The sequence below is a fragment of the Myripristis murdjan genome, chromosome 13, assembly GCF_902150065.1.
Source record: "Myripristis murdjan chromosome 13, fMyrMur1.1, whole genome shotgun sequence".
Taxonomy (NCBI): Eukaryota; Metazoa; Chordata; class Actinopteri; order Holocentriformes; family Holocentridae; genus Myripristis; species Myripristis murdjan.
In genome coordinates, this window is record NC_043992.1 from 35,229,636 (window position 1) to 35,247,395 (window position 17,760).

Below are 17,760 nucleotides of genomic sequence, written 5' to 3' on the forward strand. Positions count from 1 at the left end.
ATGCTAGTGTTCAATTTGTGGCCTCAGTCAGATAGATGTGCTTTTCACAAGGTTTCATGCTAGCAGCTATGCAAATATGAATCCGCCTTAAGCAGGAAACGAGGAAGTATTGTGTTCCTCAAGAATGTCAAAAAGAAAGTTGTGGACTTTTCTGCCTGTCAAATCACTACAGAGCCGGTCTCATCCACTATAAAGTCTCTCTTTCTGTCTCTCTCTCTCTCTCTCTCTCTCTCTCTCTCTCACTCTCTCAGCACAATAAACAGAAATATCATTATTACATTGCCAAAGCATCATAACAACTACATTGCCAATACATTTAAACTTAGATCAAACAAACCTAAAACAAATAAACAAGCAGGCAAACACTTATATACAAATGGGAACATAATAATGTAAATTAGGCTCATTGTTGAAATTGATTTTCAGTTCAGGACCATGCTTACATGACTAAAGGATAAGTACTTAACACATTTCCAGTCAGGACAACTTTTATTAAACAAACAAACAAGGAGTCAAACCGCATATGTAAACAAGCAGAACATAAAATGAGCTTGGCTCCTTGTTCCTTTCTCTCTCTCTTTTTCTCTTGCTCTCCCACTCTCTCTGTCTAAACAGTTGTTGCTTTTTAAAGGGAAAAAGTGCAGTAATTTTCTCATTCCCAGTCAGCGCACAGATCCGTTGTGTGCTTAACTCATCAGAGAAGCACAGTGGATGGAAAGGGAGAGGGTATTTGGAGTGTGGCTGTTAGCACGGTTCAGGCCATTAATCAAACTCAATGGAACCACAGGACCGATAAGCTGATTTGTATATCTGACACCCCCCTCTCCCCTCCCCTTTGTTGGCTTGACCTTTATAGTCGTGACATTTTGACAATTTTAGAGTAAGGAAGAATGGCCCTGGGTAGGCTTCCACCACAACTCTTGAGAGTAGTTCCCCGGAGTGGCTGTGCCATTTTGTGCCAACGTATGCCATTGTATGCATAAAGCCTCATACATTTTGGTTTTCAAGTCCTAGCTTATATTTCAGCTTTTATGTTATAAAGCAAAAAGAGAATTAAATGTTAATTAGTGCACGGCAGGCGGTTTTGCTCTGGTCTTGTCGCTCTTATGCTCATGCTTTTATACTCTTAGATACAAAATTATAATAAGCTAATTTGTGAGACTGCCTCTGGTCTCTGAGCAGAAAAGAAACCCCTTCAATTATTTTTCATAGAATTTTAATTAATTTATACTAGGGCTGGGTGATATTGACAAAATCCATTATCACTATATATTTGACCAATTTTCTCATTGATATTGTATGTGATATTGTGGGGATAACTACTGGTGCTTTCATGAGATTTTTACACAAAACAAATTTCTGATGAACAGTCATTAGTAATGTGGATATGATGACCAAGCTGGTAGAGGCAAATAAAGCAACCAGAACAATGGAATAAGTTCATAAAACTGCATCTCTGCGGTAATCCAGTCTTTAAAATGAGGAAAAGACAACACTTTACTAGCTCACTAACGCTATACTAGCCTATATTATGGTACTACAATAACTAAAATCCTAAGGCAGGATTTTTAGTTGCTGCTTTTCAGTTTTTCCTTTCTATTTTTCATGTCAGAACCACTAAAAAAATCAATCTTATATAGTCCCATCAATGTTTACAGCCTGAATTCAATGTTTATTTCAGTCTCTTACTGATATAGCACTCACACTGAGGCCATAGAATCTCTGCTTGAATGTGGCAGACTAGCAGAGTGTATTTTTGAACTTGTTACACATCTTATATTATTCATTCAGAAATAATGGGGAGGACATTCCTCCTCTCCACATCTGCTCCCCAGAGAGGCCTTCAGTGCAATGCTCACACTCACCAGCAGCCCTCGTAAATAGGACATCAGTTCTATTTATTTTCACCCAATTTAGTGGCCACTGTAGGCTTCCCTTGGAAACTGTCTCAAGTCCAATCTCTATTGCCTGTCACCATGGCGACGGCGAGTCACGAGCCCTGGCCTCATCAGGAGCAGTTGAAAGTGGAGTCTTAAGGGCTTGGATGTAACTCTGTTAATTCACTGTCTCATAAGGGTGGTGCACAAATGAATTCTCTCCAACAAAAAAACATATGTGATTGAGACACCTAAAACTCTTAGGCTGAAGGACTGGAGCCACAGGGATGAAAAAGTAGCCTAAGAACACATGTTAATTGCTCTCAACTATTTTTGTTTTGTCTGCAGTGTAAAATACCTGCTTGTTGGAATGCAGTTCTCAGCACATTAAAGAACCTCCATATAGTCTCTTTTACATTTCCTGTGCAAACGCGAAGCATTGTTGGATTATCTTTACCATCACAGGATTCCACTGGTATGTCATTAATGCCAGGTCTGTCAGGAGAATGTGACTAATCTCAAATAATCTTGTCGGATGTTCAGTGATCGTCAGATGAATGTACAGAATATTAATATCCATGAAAAGGCACTATAGCTAATGGTGAGGCCTTCTCTCTAAGTCTCCCTGTTCATACAGTGGAGGGAGCTGTCAGTCATGGCTGTAGTGTAACCACACTCACTGGTTTGCCAACTTGAGCTGGATGGATACTGGTTAGAGCCTAATTAAAGTGGTATTACTCTCTTGCCTCACATTGGAGTGTTGTTTTTATAACCTTTCTCTCTGGTTTGCAAATCATCTAGCCGCAGCTCCGCTGAGCCTCTGTGTGTCTCTCAGTAATCCGGAGCAGATATCCTTAATTGAAATTATATGATTAGGTAATGCTGCAGGAGGCAGGTTTCTTCCTGCCGTGGGCTCCACTCCAGGGAACAGGGAAATAGGTCAGCTTTACCCCTGTCTGCAAAACCCCGATTAGAACCAGTGCATGGATACTTGTTTTATATGAATTGTTGGCCCCAGTATCTGCTCTTCTTTACCACACCAGGAGTCCTCATTACCAGGACTTTTTTTTATTAAAGCTTGTGTGTGTGTGTGTGTGTGTGTGTGTGTGTGTATGCATGCGTGTATGTGTGTGTGTGCGCACAAATACATGCAATGCATACATCCTATATAGAGACTTCCATGTCACACGTCTTTGATGTTGAATTACTGTGCATTTCAAGAAAGAGCAGAAGATTTAATTCCATTTGTGTGTGTACATGGGTGGAAATAACATTTCCCTTTTTATAACGCATACAAATTGGTGGGTGTGCAAAGACTTTGATAAACGCTTAAGCTGACACTTGACATACTGACTGACAGGTTGTCTCTTACCACAACTCCAACACAGACCACACAGTCACAGCCCCTGAGGGAGGCTTCAGTCTGAGCCCTTCATTATTCAGCGCTCATCATTGAGCTCGGCCTAGAGATAGAAAAGAACATTCACATTTACTTGGCAGCGCTCTTTGGGCATGGCCTCCCATATGCTGGGCTCCCAGCCACGTACTTAGAAGATATGCTATTTAGGTCATTTATGTTACATTTCTCATTGCTTTCCAGAGGCATCGGGTCTTCCGTGTGGATGTACAAGTATTCATTGGTTTATCATCAACAAAACATAAATAAACAGTTTTCCCATCCAGGCAGAATGTATTTGCAAAGCAGGGGAGCCATGAAACAGAGTGAGGCTAATAAGCTTAATTTTCTTTGCTTGTAAAAAGTTGTAACTACAAATCATTATCATTTACTTGCCTTTGTGATCAAGACATTTTTACTGGCTACTCTACTCTTGTGCCTGTTGTTCACTGTGGACCCAACACTTCTCTTTAGGATCAACACAGACCCTTTGGCAGGTTTATGGTTGTGTGATGATCAAATTGCAGAATATTCCATCTGGCCTGCAATGATGAAATCCTACTGGCTACATAACTCTTTATTTGACCTAGAAGTACCGTCCAGTCAAAGCCATGCTTTTCATTTTAGATGTTTTTTTTTTTTTTGTCTTTCTTTTTTTTGTTTCCCAGTGTCGTAATGTCCAAAGACAAGTAGAGAGGCAAATTATCCCTGGGCTGCCTGGCCTGTATTCAAGTGAGGAGAAACTCTGATTGAATTTGTTACTAAACCAGAAATTACTAACAGGTTGTTCAAGGTACATAACCTTCCTCACTTCTATGACCAGTCACAAGTTGTTCATTTAGAGGATCCAGTACAAAGGTGTTCAAGGTCTCCAAACGTCCTCAAAGTGTTTTCATTGATCTTGTGATAAATCACAGCTTATGCTGCAGCTAGTATTCTCCTCATGTCTAAGTAATTAACAAGTTATAGTCAGTCTGTTTATTCTCAGATTCACTCACTACCAGGAAAGACATTTATCCCTTAAGATACGTAAATATACTCCTTATGCAAGCATTTGTGCCAGTTCATTGTGATGTTAACCTCTGTTCCTCTGAATGTCTTCACTAACTTGCATTTGAATTTATGATGCTTACCTCTGCCCTGCAATGTGTTATGAATCGAGCAGGTGGATATCATTTCTAATTAGAGTTATTCAGTGGTCATCATTATCCTAAATGGTGAGTGCACACACTGCAGATCCCAGAGCCTGAGTATGATTGAGCGGTTTGTTAGTATCACCACCATCTCTGAGTGTCAGTGAGACAGGATTTAGTTGGAGGGGTGAATCGCATCTGCACATTGAGCTGCCGTTCAGGGGAACTGTGGTAAACAGACCACGGCTACCAACAGTCTCGCATTTGAAAGCCTTAGTAGTAGAATTCATAGACAGAGATAAAAAACAACGAATGAGCAGTCACTTTTTTTCTGTCAGTGTGTCCTGCTGTTATAGTATTTTGGATAAGTCCCAGAGTGACAGTGGGGATTCAAGAAGAATATGGAACATCTCTGTTGTATTGGTGGAGTTTTGGGGAGAGCTAGAGTTTAGCTTGAGTGGGTTTTTATTTTGTGGAAATTAATGTACATCCCTCTTGTTTGCTTGCATTCCTCCTCTTTTAAAGAGCATTTCTAATGGTCACAGCTGCATAAAACGTAAATCACTATGTTAAATGGTGATTGTGCACTGCATCCACACCTAGCCTCTTCATGGCCCTCATTATACTAGAGGTGTTAAGTGCAGCAGCTGTTCACTCCATAGAGAAAGGATTGTTAAAGAAACTGCAGAGAAAATAATACTAGATATAAGGAAGCTTAAAAAAAAAAGTCAAAGGTGTCAGAGGTAATGTCACTTTAAGTGTTGCTGGGCATGACCAATTTTACAGGTTGCTTTTGCACGGCAACTAAGTTTCTACAATTTTAGTATATAAACAAACAAGTTTAACCATGTATGGACATTGACTTCTTAACATTAATTATGGGGTTTGCATCATTGAAATCGTTAAGTGGCATTCCAACTGTGGTGTGATTAACTCTCGATGCAGTTCTTGTGTGGCTCAGAGAGAGGGGCTGTGCTCTCCATGTGGTAAGTGTATAATCAGTGATTTCATGTCTCTATTTACCTCTTGTAGCACAATGGGTGAAAATTATTCTGGGGCTCTGAATCTGCAATTACACTGCTTCTCAACATCATGGCTTGTGTGTGAATGGAGTGATTAATGGGGGTGGCAGGGGAGAATGATGGGGTTCAGCCAAGACTTCGCAGCTCTTTTTCCCTCCTTGCCACTAACATGCAGTTTCATGTGTTATTGCATGTTAAATGCATAATCCCGAGTGCAGTGTATGGAGGAGCCTTTTTTTTTGCTGATACCTGATGAACATATGAACAAACGTGCTCTAAATAACCTTTGACAACCTTTGGATCCTTAAGATGTCTGTACTTCCGTATGACATGAAAAGGACCACACTAACACTGGGTTAGCAGTGAAAAATGTAAAATCAATACAAAGCAGTAATTTTCTCCTTGTTACTCCTAATTCATAAAACCACCACTGTTTTCCTGGCTGCATCAGCTATTGGAGCATTAGACGTGAAAAAAATCATTAAAAAAAAATCAATTGCATTCTTCAATCGACAAAGATGTCTTTGTCGTTTTATCAAATTGAACATGAATAGCTTTTTTTCTGCTCCAAACTGCATGGTGCTGCACATACAATATGAGAATGTCCTCCCCCATATTATTCATCTTTGATGAGATGTTTGCATTTGCACTGGAATTAGAAGATCCTGCAATTAAGCAGAGTGGAGCACAATTTAACGGGTGCCATATAGATTTCTTTTTAGATTTTCTTTTGTTCAGTTATTTGACACCCTGCCTTTTCATTTGGTTAGTAGCTTGTCAGTATAATATCAGTGTATACGTGTATTTGACTTTGATTTTATATAAATGGTGTCAGTAATGGATTGCTTAAATGAGAATGGCAGAGCCCCAAATGGTTAAGGCCACTGCCTTACTTATTTATTTAAGCATTTGTGAAAAAAACATGGATACAGCTGAGTATGACATTATTTTCCACAATACGGTATTGATTCTGTAGACGCTTGTACTGTTAAACTTCCATTTTCATATGATTTTTATTACATCTACATTTTAATAAATGCAAATTGGAAGTTTGAATTCAGTTGATTTGTCACCCAATTTATCATATATGTTGTATATTTTATTAGTATTAGGTTGTAGTAGTAGTAGTAGTAGTAGTAGTAGGTAGTAGGTTGCATTTTAAGCTCTATTTGCGCATTTTCAGTCAATTCTGTATTGTAGTGTTTTGTGATATAAATTGTATTGTGATCCTGTGTTGTGATACATATTGTACTGCGAGATCCTTGCCAATATACAGCCCTACTATGATCTCACATTAAAAAAAAAAAATATCCCTCCCACCTGCTTGATTGTGAACTTGTCATCTGTCCCTTGACCAGCGTCCTCTACCCAATTAGATTTTCAGGATGGGCAACCAGGTGCAAGCGTGCATTGCCTGACAGAATGGTGAAGCATCAAAGTGCTGCTTTACTGTGTGCGGTGCCAAACAGACGTGTGGACAGGCACACGTCTGTTTGGCTTTCGACAGCAGGACACGCATGGTGGCAGTGGGCAGGTGGTGGGAGGGGCTGGCAGCTTGGCACTGAGGGTGGCCTGCACACTGATAACGAGAGGCTGTGAAGTAGAAGAGCTTGCTGCCAGTCTGTTCATTTTGCATCCCAGTTAACACAGTGAGTATTTTTAGAGGAAGGACTTGTTACAGCATGCTCTGGCTTTACGGGAGTCATCTGCACAGCTTGGCTGCTGAGCCGACTCAGACTGCATATTACCCGCACCCATAAGTTTACAAGCCTTGAAGTCCTGTGTGATCATTGTTGCTGCCTCACTGAGTAGTGTCACTGCTCTCTGTGCTCACTGATGAAGATGTCTGGTTTTCAGGCTGAGTATTAAGCTTTGGGATGTTTTTGAAGATATGTGCGCAATAGCCTATTTCATGTTTCCCACATAAGCTACAACTTTAAGCTGCTGAAAATACTCCTTGTCTGTCAAGATTAGGGCAGTTTTTGGTCATTGTAAGTGCTGCATTTCTAGACTTTCTCCCCTTTTTCTCCTGCTCACTTTCTGTTTCAATATTTTGTGCACATAGATGCAAATGATACCTGTGAGAGAATATAGAAGGCCTGTAACTTTTGTAGTGTTCACCTCTATGGTAACCTACACACCAACTGCTCTCTCATAGCCGATTGTCTTTCAGAATCAAAACAATGAAAGTGTCACACAACAGTGTAATGTAATTATACCAGGATCTGATGATGGTTGAGGTGAGGTTTGGTTCATAGCCCCATGGACTAGTCTCCTTTCACAGGTAAAAGCTTGACTGCTTTTGATCTCGCCTAGCTACTGCCTGTCAATCACAATAATGTGCTATGGGTATCTAGGCCTATTTTCCACCTGCCTGCTTTGATGCCCACCAGCCCAGGTGTTGTCACTCCTCTCCATATGTACCATGCGGTTCTTGAGAGGGCCAATTTCATGCTTGTTGAACTTCAAGAACGGCATTATCGATTGTTTTTTTTCTACTTTCTTAATAGTAATGATCATTTGTGACTCAAAAGGGCACAAGGTATATAGCCATTCTCTTCCCCTCCATTTTCCATTAAATGTTGAGCGATTTTATTTTCAGGGGTGCTTAAAGTCAATTCAAAGCCTTTTACAAGGAAAGAGCTCTCCACCTTCTCCTTACAGTGTTGACCAAAATACCAATTTAACCCTGGACTAGTGAACTGGGAAATATGTGGGTTGACTGTCAGTGTGAAAGGGTCCAGTTCAGTAAGTCAACTTCAGAAACAAAATGATATCAAACAACAACAAAATGTTGAAAAGGCTTGAAACTTGGGCAAAACAGCGCTGCGCTTGGTGTGAAAGTATAATGTTTAGCCCATGATGTTTCTATGTCAAGAGCATCAACAATACACCTGCTTTTGATGATATTGAAAGGTAACAGCACAGGGGACATTCCCATGTACAAGTCTCAGCATGACTTGTCTTCTACACAGGGTAGACCCAGCCATGTTATTTTCCTCTTTTTCTTTTCAAAAATCTATTGTATGTAATGCTCCTACAAAAGCATCAGTAGCCATTCGTAGAATATTTTGTCAAAAATATCATGATGATTGATTTTGTTCATATATTGCATGTAATAATATGAAAGGGTTACAAATCAGTATCTCTCTCCCCCAAACCTGCCCCACCCGCTCCCTCCCTTGATTTGTTTTTCCCTCTGCCTCCCGCCCTTGCTCTGTCTCATCTTCCTCTCTAGCTGGTAGGTGGCGAGTTTGATCTCGAGACAAACTTCATCATCCAGGATGCGGAAAGCATTGGCTGCATGGTGGAGCTGCTGGAGCACTGTGACGTCACCTGCCAGGCTGAGATCTGGAGCATGTTCACTGCCATCCTTCGCAAAAGTGTCCGCAACCTTCAGACAAGCACAGAGGTTGGCCTCATCCAGCAAGTGCTGCTTAAAATGAGCTCTGTGGATGACATGATTGCAGGTATGGTGTTGGTGTGAGTGGGGTTTCTTCTTGTGGTGCATTTATCTTCAGATTAATTGTTATCATGCTAACGTCAACTAGCAGTTAGGTATGAATTCTTATTTTTGGGCTCTCTGTTTAGCAGCAGACTTTATTTTCTGTCCATATCACATGTATTATACATCTTATAATGAATTTGCATTTAGAATTGCTATGGGCTTGAAAATTTGCGTTATATACATTTTGGACAGAAACAACTTACTTCCATCTGCAAGCCATACATAAAGAATGTAGTTGACCTTGCCTTAACTGTCATTTACCAGATGTCAACGACAACACTTTAAGAATAATCCACTTTTAGAAAACCAATCTCATTTTCAGGTTACCCCACTGCATTTTCTAAAATTGATGGGAAACTTTGTTATATGTGGCTAGATGCAGAAGCAAAGTTGTGTAGAGAGGTGGAGGTGGATGTAGTTCATCCTTTAAACATATTGAAATTCTGCAGGCACTTAAAAGGAAAGAAGACAGATAAAAGGAGTAGGGGGGAAATCTCATTAGTCGCAGTGTTTTTTATAATTAGATTGAAAGGCAGTTAAGGAATATTACATTTTCAGTTCCATTTGAGATTAAAGAATAATAAATTATCTTTTCCCCTATTCTTCTGGTATTCACAGCAACTTTTATGTCTTGCTGTTATCCCTTTTTGTTTTGGTTACAAGCTCAAGTGATTTTTTTTTTTTACTAGCTGAAGGCATTTTTTTCTCAAGGCATCTTCCTAGATGACCGATTATATAAAGTAATGACCACACCATGCAAATTATCCAGAGAACACATAGCGATGTTTTAGCAGTGTGAATTCACTTTCCAGTACGTCTAGTTTTTATAGATGATGCATTTCTTGTGCAGCACAGAATATGATGCACTGGCACATTGTGTAACACTGTAATCCTAACCCTAAGCACAACAACATCTGTTTTCTGATTTAACCCTTTAGACTTAGATTTTCCTTCAAATTTCCCATTAAATAGCTTTAAAGTGAATGTTTTTACAGTTTAGACAGCAATATCACATATATATTCTGTATCTACTGGTTGGGGCGCTTCACTGAAGCTGCATCATTCTTATATTGAGTGGAATATTCAAACGTAAGAGGTAGGGATGCACCGATCCAACTTTTTCATTTCCAATGCCGAAACCGCTGCTGGGGCCTTACGTATATCAGATACCGATACCGATCCAATATTGTTGATTTAAGAAACTACAAACCTCAACAGCAGCGGCAGCTCCCTTTGATCTGTTCAGCTGCTGGAATTCCTCGTGCTCCTTTGCGTGGTGTTTCTGGAGGTGCTTGATTAAATTTGTGGTATTATATTTGACAGTGCTACCACCACCCCTGGCAACATTCATTTTACATACATTGCAAACTGCCGTCGAGCTAGTTGGCGTGCTAAGGGTGAAATACCTCCATATCGCAGACCCTTTCGTTCGCTCCGTATTGCTTGTGTTTGCAACTCAACTCAATCAACTCTCGCGGCATGCGGCACACGTGCCGTATGACGTAGCCCATGTCGCAAAGATTTAAAGGGGAAGGATTGGCTGCTTTTACAAATACCCGATCCAGGTAAAATGTTGATATCGGCGCCGATATCCAATGCTAATATCGGATCGGTGCATCCTTAGTAAGAAGCCATTGATTTATGGCTGCACTGTCACATCAAATAGAGAGTATTTGGTGTCTTGAGCATAATTTATTACATATTTCCCTGTAATTTAGCAGGACATATTGTGTATCTTTGGAAACTTTGGGATCTCCACTGGAATTTAAAATAAAGCAGCATATATTTATAATGACAAGCCCTCCAGTGGGACCAGCAAGGATAAATATTTGACTCCAAAATGAGATATCAGCCATTTTAAATGGTTGATATCTCAACCACCCAACCGCTCATAATGTATTACTTTTTAGGCATGAACATTTCAAAGCTGTATACAAACCGCTTCATTGTTATTGACTGTGTAAGCCTATGCCTCTTTGATATTTTGCACTGTGCAACTTTCATCAGTATCTAGTGCAAATTGTATCTTTTGATTCAACTGTTAAATACAAAAAACTTTTTCCATATGGTATTATTAGTATGGCATCCTCAAAGTTAATACAATTTTCCATTTAGACATCACTTTGATTTACAAGTCACTTTCTATCTCCGTGTAATAGTAATGGAAGTGCCTTTGTGATAAATATAATGGAATTTCACACACAATGAACTCTGTGAGAATGAATCTAAATTGACAGTTTATTATCTCCGGAGGTGAAGCATGTGAATACTTACAACGGTATTGTGCCTCTCTGGAATGCAGGGAAATCTAATAGCTTCAAAATGTAACTACATTTGGTGTTCATATTTTCTGACTTCTCTCATCTTTTTCCTCCTCTGTGGGTGGGTATATGTGTGACTGTGTGTGTGTGTGTGTGTGTGTATGTGTGTCTGTGTATGTGTATGTAAATATGTGGGGTATTTGATGGCTGCATATGTGCCTGTGTGTGTGTTTGGTGCACATGTGTGCTTTCCTGCCTTTAAAGACTTGCTAGTGGACATGTTGGGAGTGCTTGCCAGCTACAGCATCACAGTGAAGGAGTTGAAGCTTCTGTTCAGTATGCTGCGAGGGGAAGGTGGCCTCTGGGTAAGTGATAGCAGGGACCAGATGCAGTGTGTTGGACTGAAGTGTGAGCTTCAATGTGACAGTGATGCCTGACTGACCCCTAGAGAGCCATCACATTGATCTTTCTGGAGCTTGTTCTGCTATTGACTTACTGCAGGTAATTGACAATGTATTGGCTGTATGTGGTCAGGACACTTGCCAGCAGGGTTTGTAGCTTTTCAGTTTTTCTCTGTTTGAACACTTGTTATTATTGTCTTGTTTTAATCTTCTTCTTCTTGTGCAGCCAAAGCATGCGGTCAAACTGTTGTCAGTGCTGAATCAGATGCCGCAGAGACATGGTCCAGATACGTTCTTCAACTTTCCTGGCCGCAGCGCAGCAGTGAGCATTCACATTTTCCCATTCTGTTGTCAGTTTTGAAAAGGGATGAATAAAAGCATATGTATGTGCAGTTCATGTGTGGAGTGAATAAAAAGCACAGAGGAGATACACAGAATACAGTGTGAAAATTAAAGGATGCTGGAAGTTTATACAGTTAAAGGACACACATGAGTTGCACAAGCATTATGCATGTGCCGCTCGTGTGGACTAGAGTAACAAGCAATAAAGAATACGGTATGAAATAGTTGAAGTTTGTACAGTTAAAGGAAATATCCACACTTGTATAGTCTTAAACTCTATAAATGTGTGACATGCAGTTTATTCCATATTTTTTGAGGTACCCACTTTCCATCAAGCTGCTTCATTTACTTCTTCTTCATTTCATCATTTCTTACATGTTGACATCCTCAAGAGAATAGGTGTGAAGCTGTTGCTTTCAGCTTTAGGTAATACTCTATGTAGCTGGAAAGAGCAATAGCAATAGCTTAATAACAGTGAGAAGATGAGGGCTTTTCCAGGTGAGAAAGAGGTGAGATTTCTGTGGGCACAGAAATCTCTTCTTTGGATTTTTTGTGGATTTCTCCTGTGTGATTGTTGAACTCCTGTGCTAAATGGTCAGTCTAGAAGGAACCTCTGGCTCTTTGATTCTTAGGGCCTGACACAAAAATCTGACATTTACCCTAGATGTTTTAGATAGCTATTTTCTGCTATCAAATTCAATTGTAGCTGCACTGGAAATTCCATGACACAACGCCACATCATCTAGTCAGAAAAATACACTACAAAAACAAAAACACTACAAAAAACAAACAAACAAACAAAAAAACAAACAAACAAAAAAAACAAAAACAAAAAAAAAAACAAAATGGGCCCAGAAATACATGATACATCACAAGTAGCTGTTTATTAAACAGTGTTGAGGGTGCATTTTACCTGTAACTCACTAAATTAAACTGTAGATTTACTTTATTTTTTTTTACAGTAAGTTGCCATGTGCGAGCATGTGTGAGCTTGAATTTGTGTACTTCTGTATAACTAAAACCTAATTTAGTATCCTTACTCAGGGATATTAAAAAAAAGAGGACTACTGTTCTTTTTAATAGAGCATTAACATTTTTAAAAGACCAGCATCTAAATCCATTGTTCTGACCTCTGACCTACTTCGTTCACACAAGGCCCTTTTGTGTGCTATTGGTATTGTCCAAAAGGTACGCAAGCTATGAATATTGACTGGTTACAGGTTAGGCAGAGCCAAAGTATAGGAAATGGAAAGCTACATTCTCTGTAGCAGTCTTTGTGACAAAAGAAATATTTTGCAGCCACAGTCATCTTGTAATAACACTATTATCGGCTGTACTTTTAAAATCTTCAGCATTTAAAATGTACTGCCTCTGCAAGGGGAACACGTTGGATGATGAAAGAGCTCACCTCATTCTGTGGCTGTGGCTAGCAGATTTACATTTAGCTGTCACAGAGTCGCAGCAACAGCAACTACTAGTGCAACAACAATAATGAACTTTATTTATATAGGACCTTCCAAAACAGAGGTTACAGAGTTCCTATAAGCATAATTAATCACTGCAATAGCAGTTAATAAGTCAATTGTGAGGTAAAAAACAACAATAAACTAAAATAATCAGTAATAAGACATTCAAGTCAATTGTAGAAAGGGCTTTTTGTTCAAATCAGTTTTGAAAATAATAATGATACTAATTTAGCCAGTCTAAGCTCCTCTAGCAGGACATTCCATAGTTTCGCGACCCTAACAACAAAAGCTTGGTCACCTCTCGTCTAGACTTATAATTGCCAAAAGAGCCCTGCTTTAGAATTAAAAGCTGGACTCTGGCTCATAATGGCTTAGAAGATCAGAGATGTTGCTAGGTGCAAGGCCTAGGACAAGCTACAAAAGTAATAAATAAACTCTTTAAATAAATTGTAAAACTGACATGCAACTAATATAAGGATGCCAAAATACAATGGGTGTAAATAGGCCCTTGAGTTGTACCAAGGATTGTTGGCTAAAGCAAGTAACTAAGATAGTAGGCTACGGTACTCAAGACAAGAAGTCATAAAATCATGTATGACTCTTGCACTTAGAGACAGCATTGATTGTATCCCTCATGACTGTACTCACTTTTTGGAATGTTGCCTTGACATTATCTGTGAAAAGACTGAGGAAGCAGTCAATCTATCTTGAAATGCTTACGGGGCTCATAACAAGAACATATGTTTTCTTAGTGTCACTCTATACAGTTACGAGATGGCTCATTCTGAACATCAGCTAACAGTAAAGCAACACAGCCAACTTAAACATAAGGCAGTGGGTTCTACTGGCAGATATAGCAGAGTATCATTGGCATAGCAGTGGAAAGCAATGCCATGCCAGCTTATGAGATAGCCAAACTGTGTCAAAAATAGTGAGAATAAAATGGGTCACAGAGTTTAGCCTTAGATTTGCACTACATGTAACTAACAATGCAGAAGAAACATGGTCACCAATGGAAACACAGTAGTTTATATTTAAAAGATGAGAGCCATTTTAAGTCAGTTCCAGAGATGCCAACCTAGAGTGCAGCTGCTGCCAAAAACAATGGGCTTGGATCGAGTGAACTGGCAGAGAGCACTCATTGGCTACTGCAATTATTAATAACCTGAAGAAAACTGGTTTCAGTTGCTGTTGTGTTGGCAAAAGCTGCCTGAAACTCCTCACAGGGTTGCAAGCAATACCTTTAAGCTACGTTGTCCAGAATCTTAGTGTTAAACAGAGTCACGGTTAGGGCAACAGCCCCAATGACCTCTACGGTACTTGCTGTGTGAAATGTCTGGACAACTAGTGGCCAGTCGCAGATGTTATACACTGTCTAGTAACTCTTGCAGAGAAATTGGCATGAAGTAAGAAATTATTAACAAACATAACTTTGCACTGTCAGAGGCAGAAGAAGCAGGAACTCCAGCATGGCCAGAGATACCTTAGTACAAAAGTCCATCTTATGTATGCCAGCAGTGGTTTCAAATGTACACTATATTACCAAAAGTATTCGCTCACCTGCCTTTACTCATACTATGAACTGAAGTGCCATCCCATTCCTAACCCATAGAGTTCAATATGATGTCGGTCCACCTTTTGCAGCTATTACAGCTTCAACTCTTCTGGGAAGACTGTCCACAAGGTTGAGGAGAGTGTTTATAGGAATTTTTGACCATTCTTCCAAAAGCGCATTGGTGAGGTCACACACTGATGTTGGTCGAGAAGGCCTGGCTCTCAGTCTCCGCTCTAATTCATCCCAAAGGTGTTCTATCGGGTTCAGGTCAGGACTCTGTGCAGGCCAGTCAAGTTCATCCACACCAGACTCTGTCATCCATGTCTTTATGGACCTTGCTTTGTGCACTGGTGCACAGTCATGTTGGAAGAGGAAGGGGCCCGCTCCAAACTGTTCCCACAAGGTTGGGAGCATGGAATTGTCCAAAATGTTTTGGTATCCTGAAGCATTCAAAGTTCCTTTCACTGGAACTAAGGGGCCAAGCCCAGCTCCTGAAAAACAACCCCACACCATAATTCCTCCGCCACCAAATTTCACAGTCGGCACAAAGCAGTCTGAAATGTACCGTTCTCCTGGCAACCTCCAAACCCAGACTCGTCCATCAGATTGCCAGATGGAAAAGCGTGATTCATCACTCCAGAGAACGCATCTCCACTGCTCTAGAGGCCAGTGGCGGCGTGCTTTACACCATTGCATCCGACGCTTTGCATTGCACTTGGTGATGTGTGGCTTGGCTGCAGCTGCTCGGCCATGGAAACCCATTCCATGAAGCTCTCTGCGTACTGTACTTGGGCTAATCTGAAGGTCACATGAAGTTTGTAGCTCTGTAGCAATTGACTGTGCAGAAAGTCGGCGACCTCTTTGCACTATGCGCTTCAGCATCCGCTGACCGCTCTCCGTCACTTTACGTGGCCTACCACTTCGTGGCTGAGTTGCTGTTGTTCCCAAACACTTCCATTTTGTTATAATAGAGCTGACAGTTGACTGTGGAATATTTAGGAGCGAGGAAATTTCGCGACTGGATTTGTTGCACAGGTGGCATCCTATGACAGTTCCACGCTGGAATTCACTGAGCTCCTGAGAGCGGCCCATTCTTTCACAAATGTCTTGTTTCACAGTCTGCATGCCTGAGTGCTTGATTTTATACACCTGTGGCCAGGCCAAGTGATTAGGACACCTGATTCTGATCATTTGAATGGGTGAGCGAATACTTTTGGTAATATAGTGTATTTAATTCATTGTATGTTACGGAATATTCAAAGAATACTAACTTGATAAAATAGCCTGTTGGGGAAGATGTTTTTTTTTTTTTTTTTTTACCATGAGAACCAATTTCATATCAGTATCCTGTATATTAAATCTTTGCAGTAAATGATAGAAGTGGTGCAAAACATAATTTTGGATCTTTTATTAATTTGCTCCAACAATCATAATAATTAGCCATTGTTTTTTTTTTTTACGCTCACTCACGACTGTTTCTAGATGGCTTTATCTTTACTTGCAAATGACTTTGTTGAAGCAAAGCCACTTCCACAGATTTCCAATAATTTACTCAAATGTTGTAAACTTGTGTCATTTGCCATGTTTTTTCTGTCCCCAGGCCATTGCTTTACCTCCTATCGCTAAGTGGCCTTACCAAAATGGGTTTACTCTCAACACCTGGTTCAGAATGGATCCTTTGAATAATATTAATGTTGACAAGGATAAACCATATCTGTATTGGTGAGTATATAACAAATGGATTTATAGTACATATTTCCATTACAGACAGTGTTCTCATAAGTGCTATAGATTTGAATTATGATAAAGAGAAGAAAATTGCACTTTTCTGTTTTTCTTTAATCTAATTGTTTAGTTTTGCATAAGAATGAATTCCTTTTTAGCAGAGAGCTATAAAACTATCAGCGGTTTTATTGACGAAGCAATATTATGTCTGATACTCTGTGACCTACAGCGATTTTCCCATCTAAGCAGATTATGACTCGAACTTGTTTTTCAAGGTTAAAATGTTTTTACAGACATACTATTTTTCACACACTGGCAACTCAACAGTTATGTAATGTGGTTTGTGAAAGGGCCTCATTTTTCCCAGATAATATCATGAATTATAATAGAGAAAAGGGGAATTAGGCTAGATTATTGAGATTAAAACCCACGGAGGCTTGCACTACAGTGGCTGGTACTGGCTGGCAGAGAGGTGGAGTGCTGCAGGGGGAGGCGTTGTAGGAATAAGTATTAATTTAGTTTTGAAAGTCTGCCACATAAGGCAGCTCTTGTAGCAGTTTTGGTTCATTAGTACTGAAATCCATAACCCAGAAGTGCAGTGTTTATCGGTTGCTGTTCAGGCTATCTGGTAGAGGAGCTTTGGGAGAAAACAGAATAAAATTTGAAAATAAAAAAAGTAATTTTGGAAGGAAGTGAAGGAGAGAATGGATAATAAAGATGAAAAGGTAGAGTAGGGTAAGAGGTTAAGGGAGAATATTCACACCAGTTAGTCAAAGATAACAGCTGTAGTTCACTGTCTATTATCTGCTGGATGCAATTACTTTTGCTGTACAACACAGGCTGGATTAAGCAGTCCAGTCTCCTCAGATAGCAGAAGGACTCTACATTTCTCTCAACTGTGTAACATCAAAAAGAGAGGATACATATTGGTTAAGCTAAGTTATTAGTATTCATGTGGCACCAGTTCTGTTTTTATTGTCACCGAGTCACAAAAAGGGTGAGATACTGCGTGCTAATCCTGTTTGTTCATGGCTCATGGCGCAGTGGCAGGGCCTAAAAAAAGTCTCTTCAGGA

The 17,760-nt window shown here is 39.9% G+C and overlaps 1 protein-coding gene across 1 annotated transcript in view; it reads left to right on the forward strand.

The window, feature by feature from the left end:
• The window catches only part of LOC115369758 (neurobeachin-like), an 88,156-nt gene that overhangs the window by 46,803 nt on the left and 23,593 nt on the right, over positions 1 to 17,760 (forward strand). The window contains exons 2-5 of the mRNA XM_030066424.1: positions 8,667 to 8,898; positions 11,462 to 11,562; positions 11,825 to 11,920; positions 16,562 to 16,683. Coding sequence (XP_029922284.1) covers positions 8,667 to 8,898; positions 11,462 to 11,562; positions 11,825 to 11,920; positions 16,562 to 16,683 — 551 coding nt within the window. The remainder of the gene's footprint in view (positions 1 to 8,666; positions 8,899 to 11,461; positions 11,563 to 11,824; positions 11,921 to 16,561; positions 16,684 to 17,760) is intronic.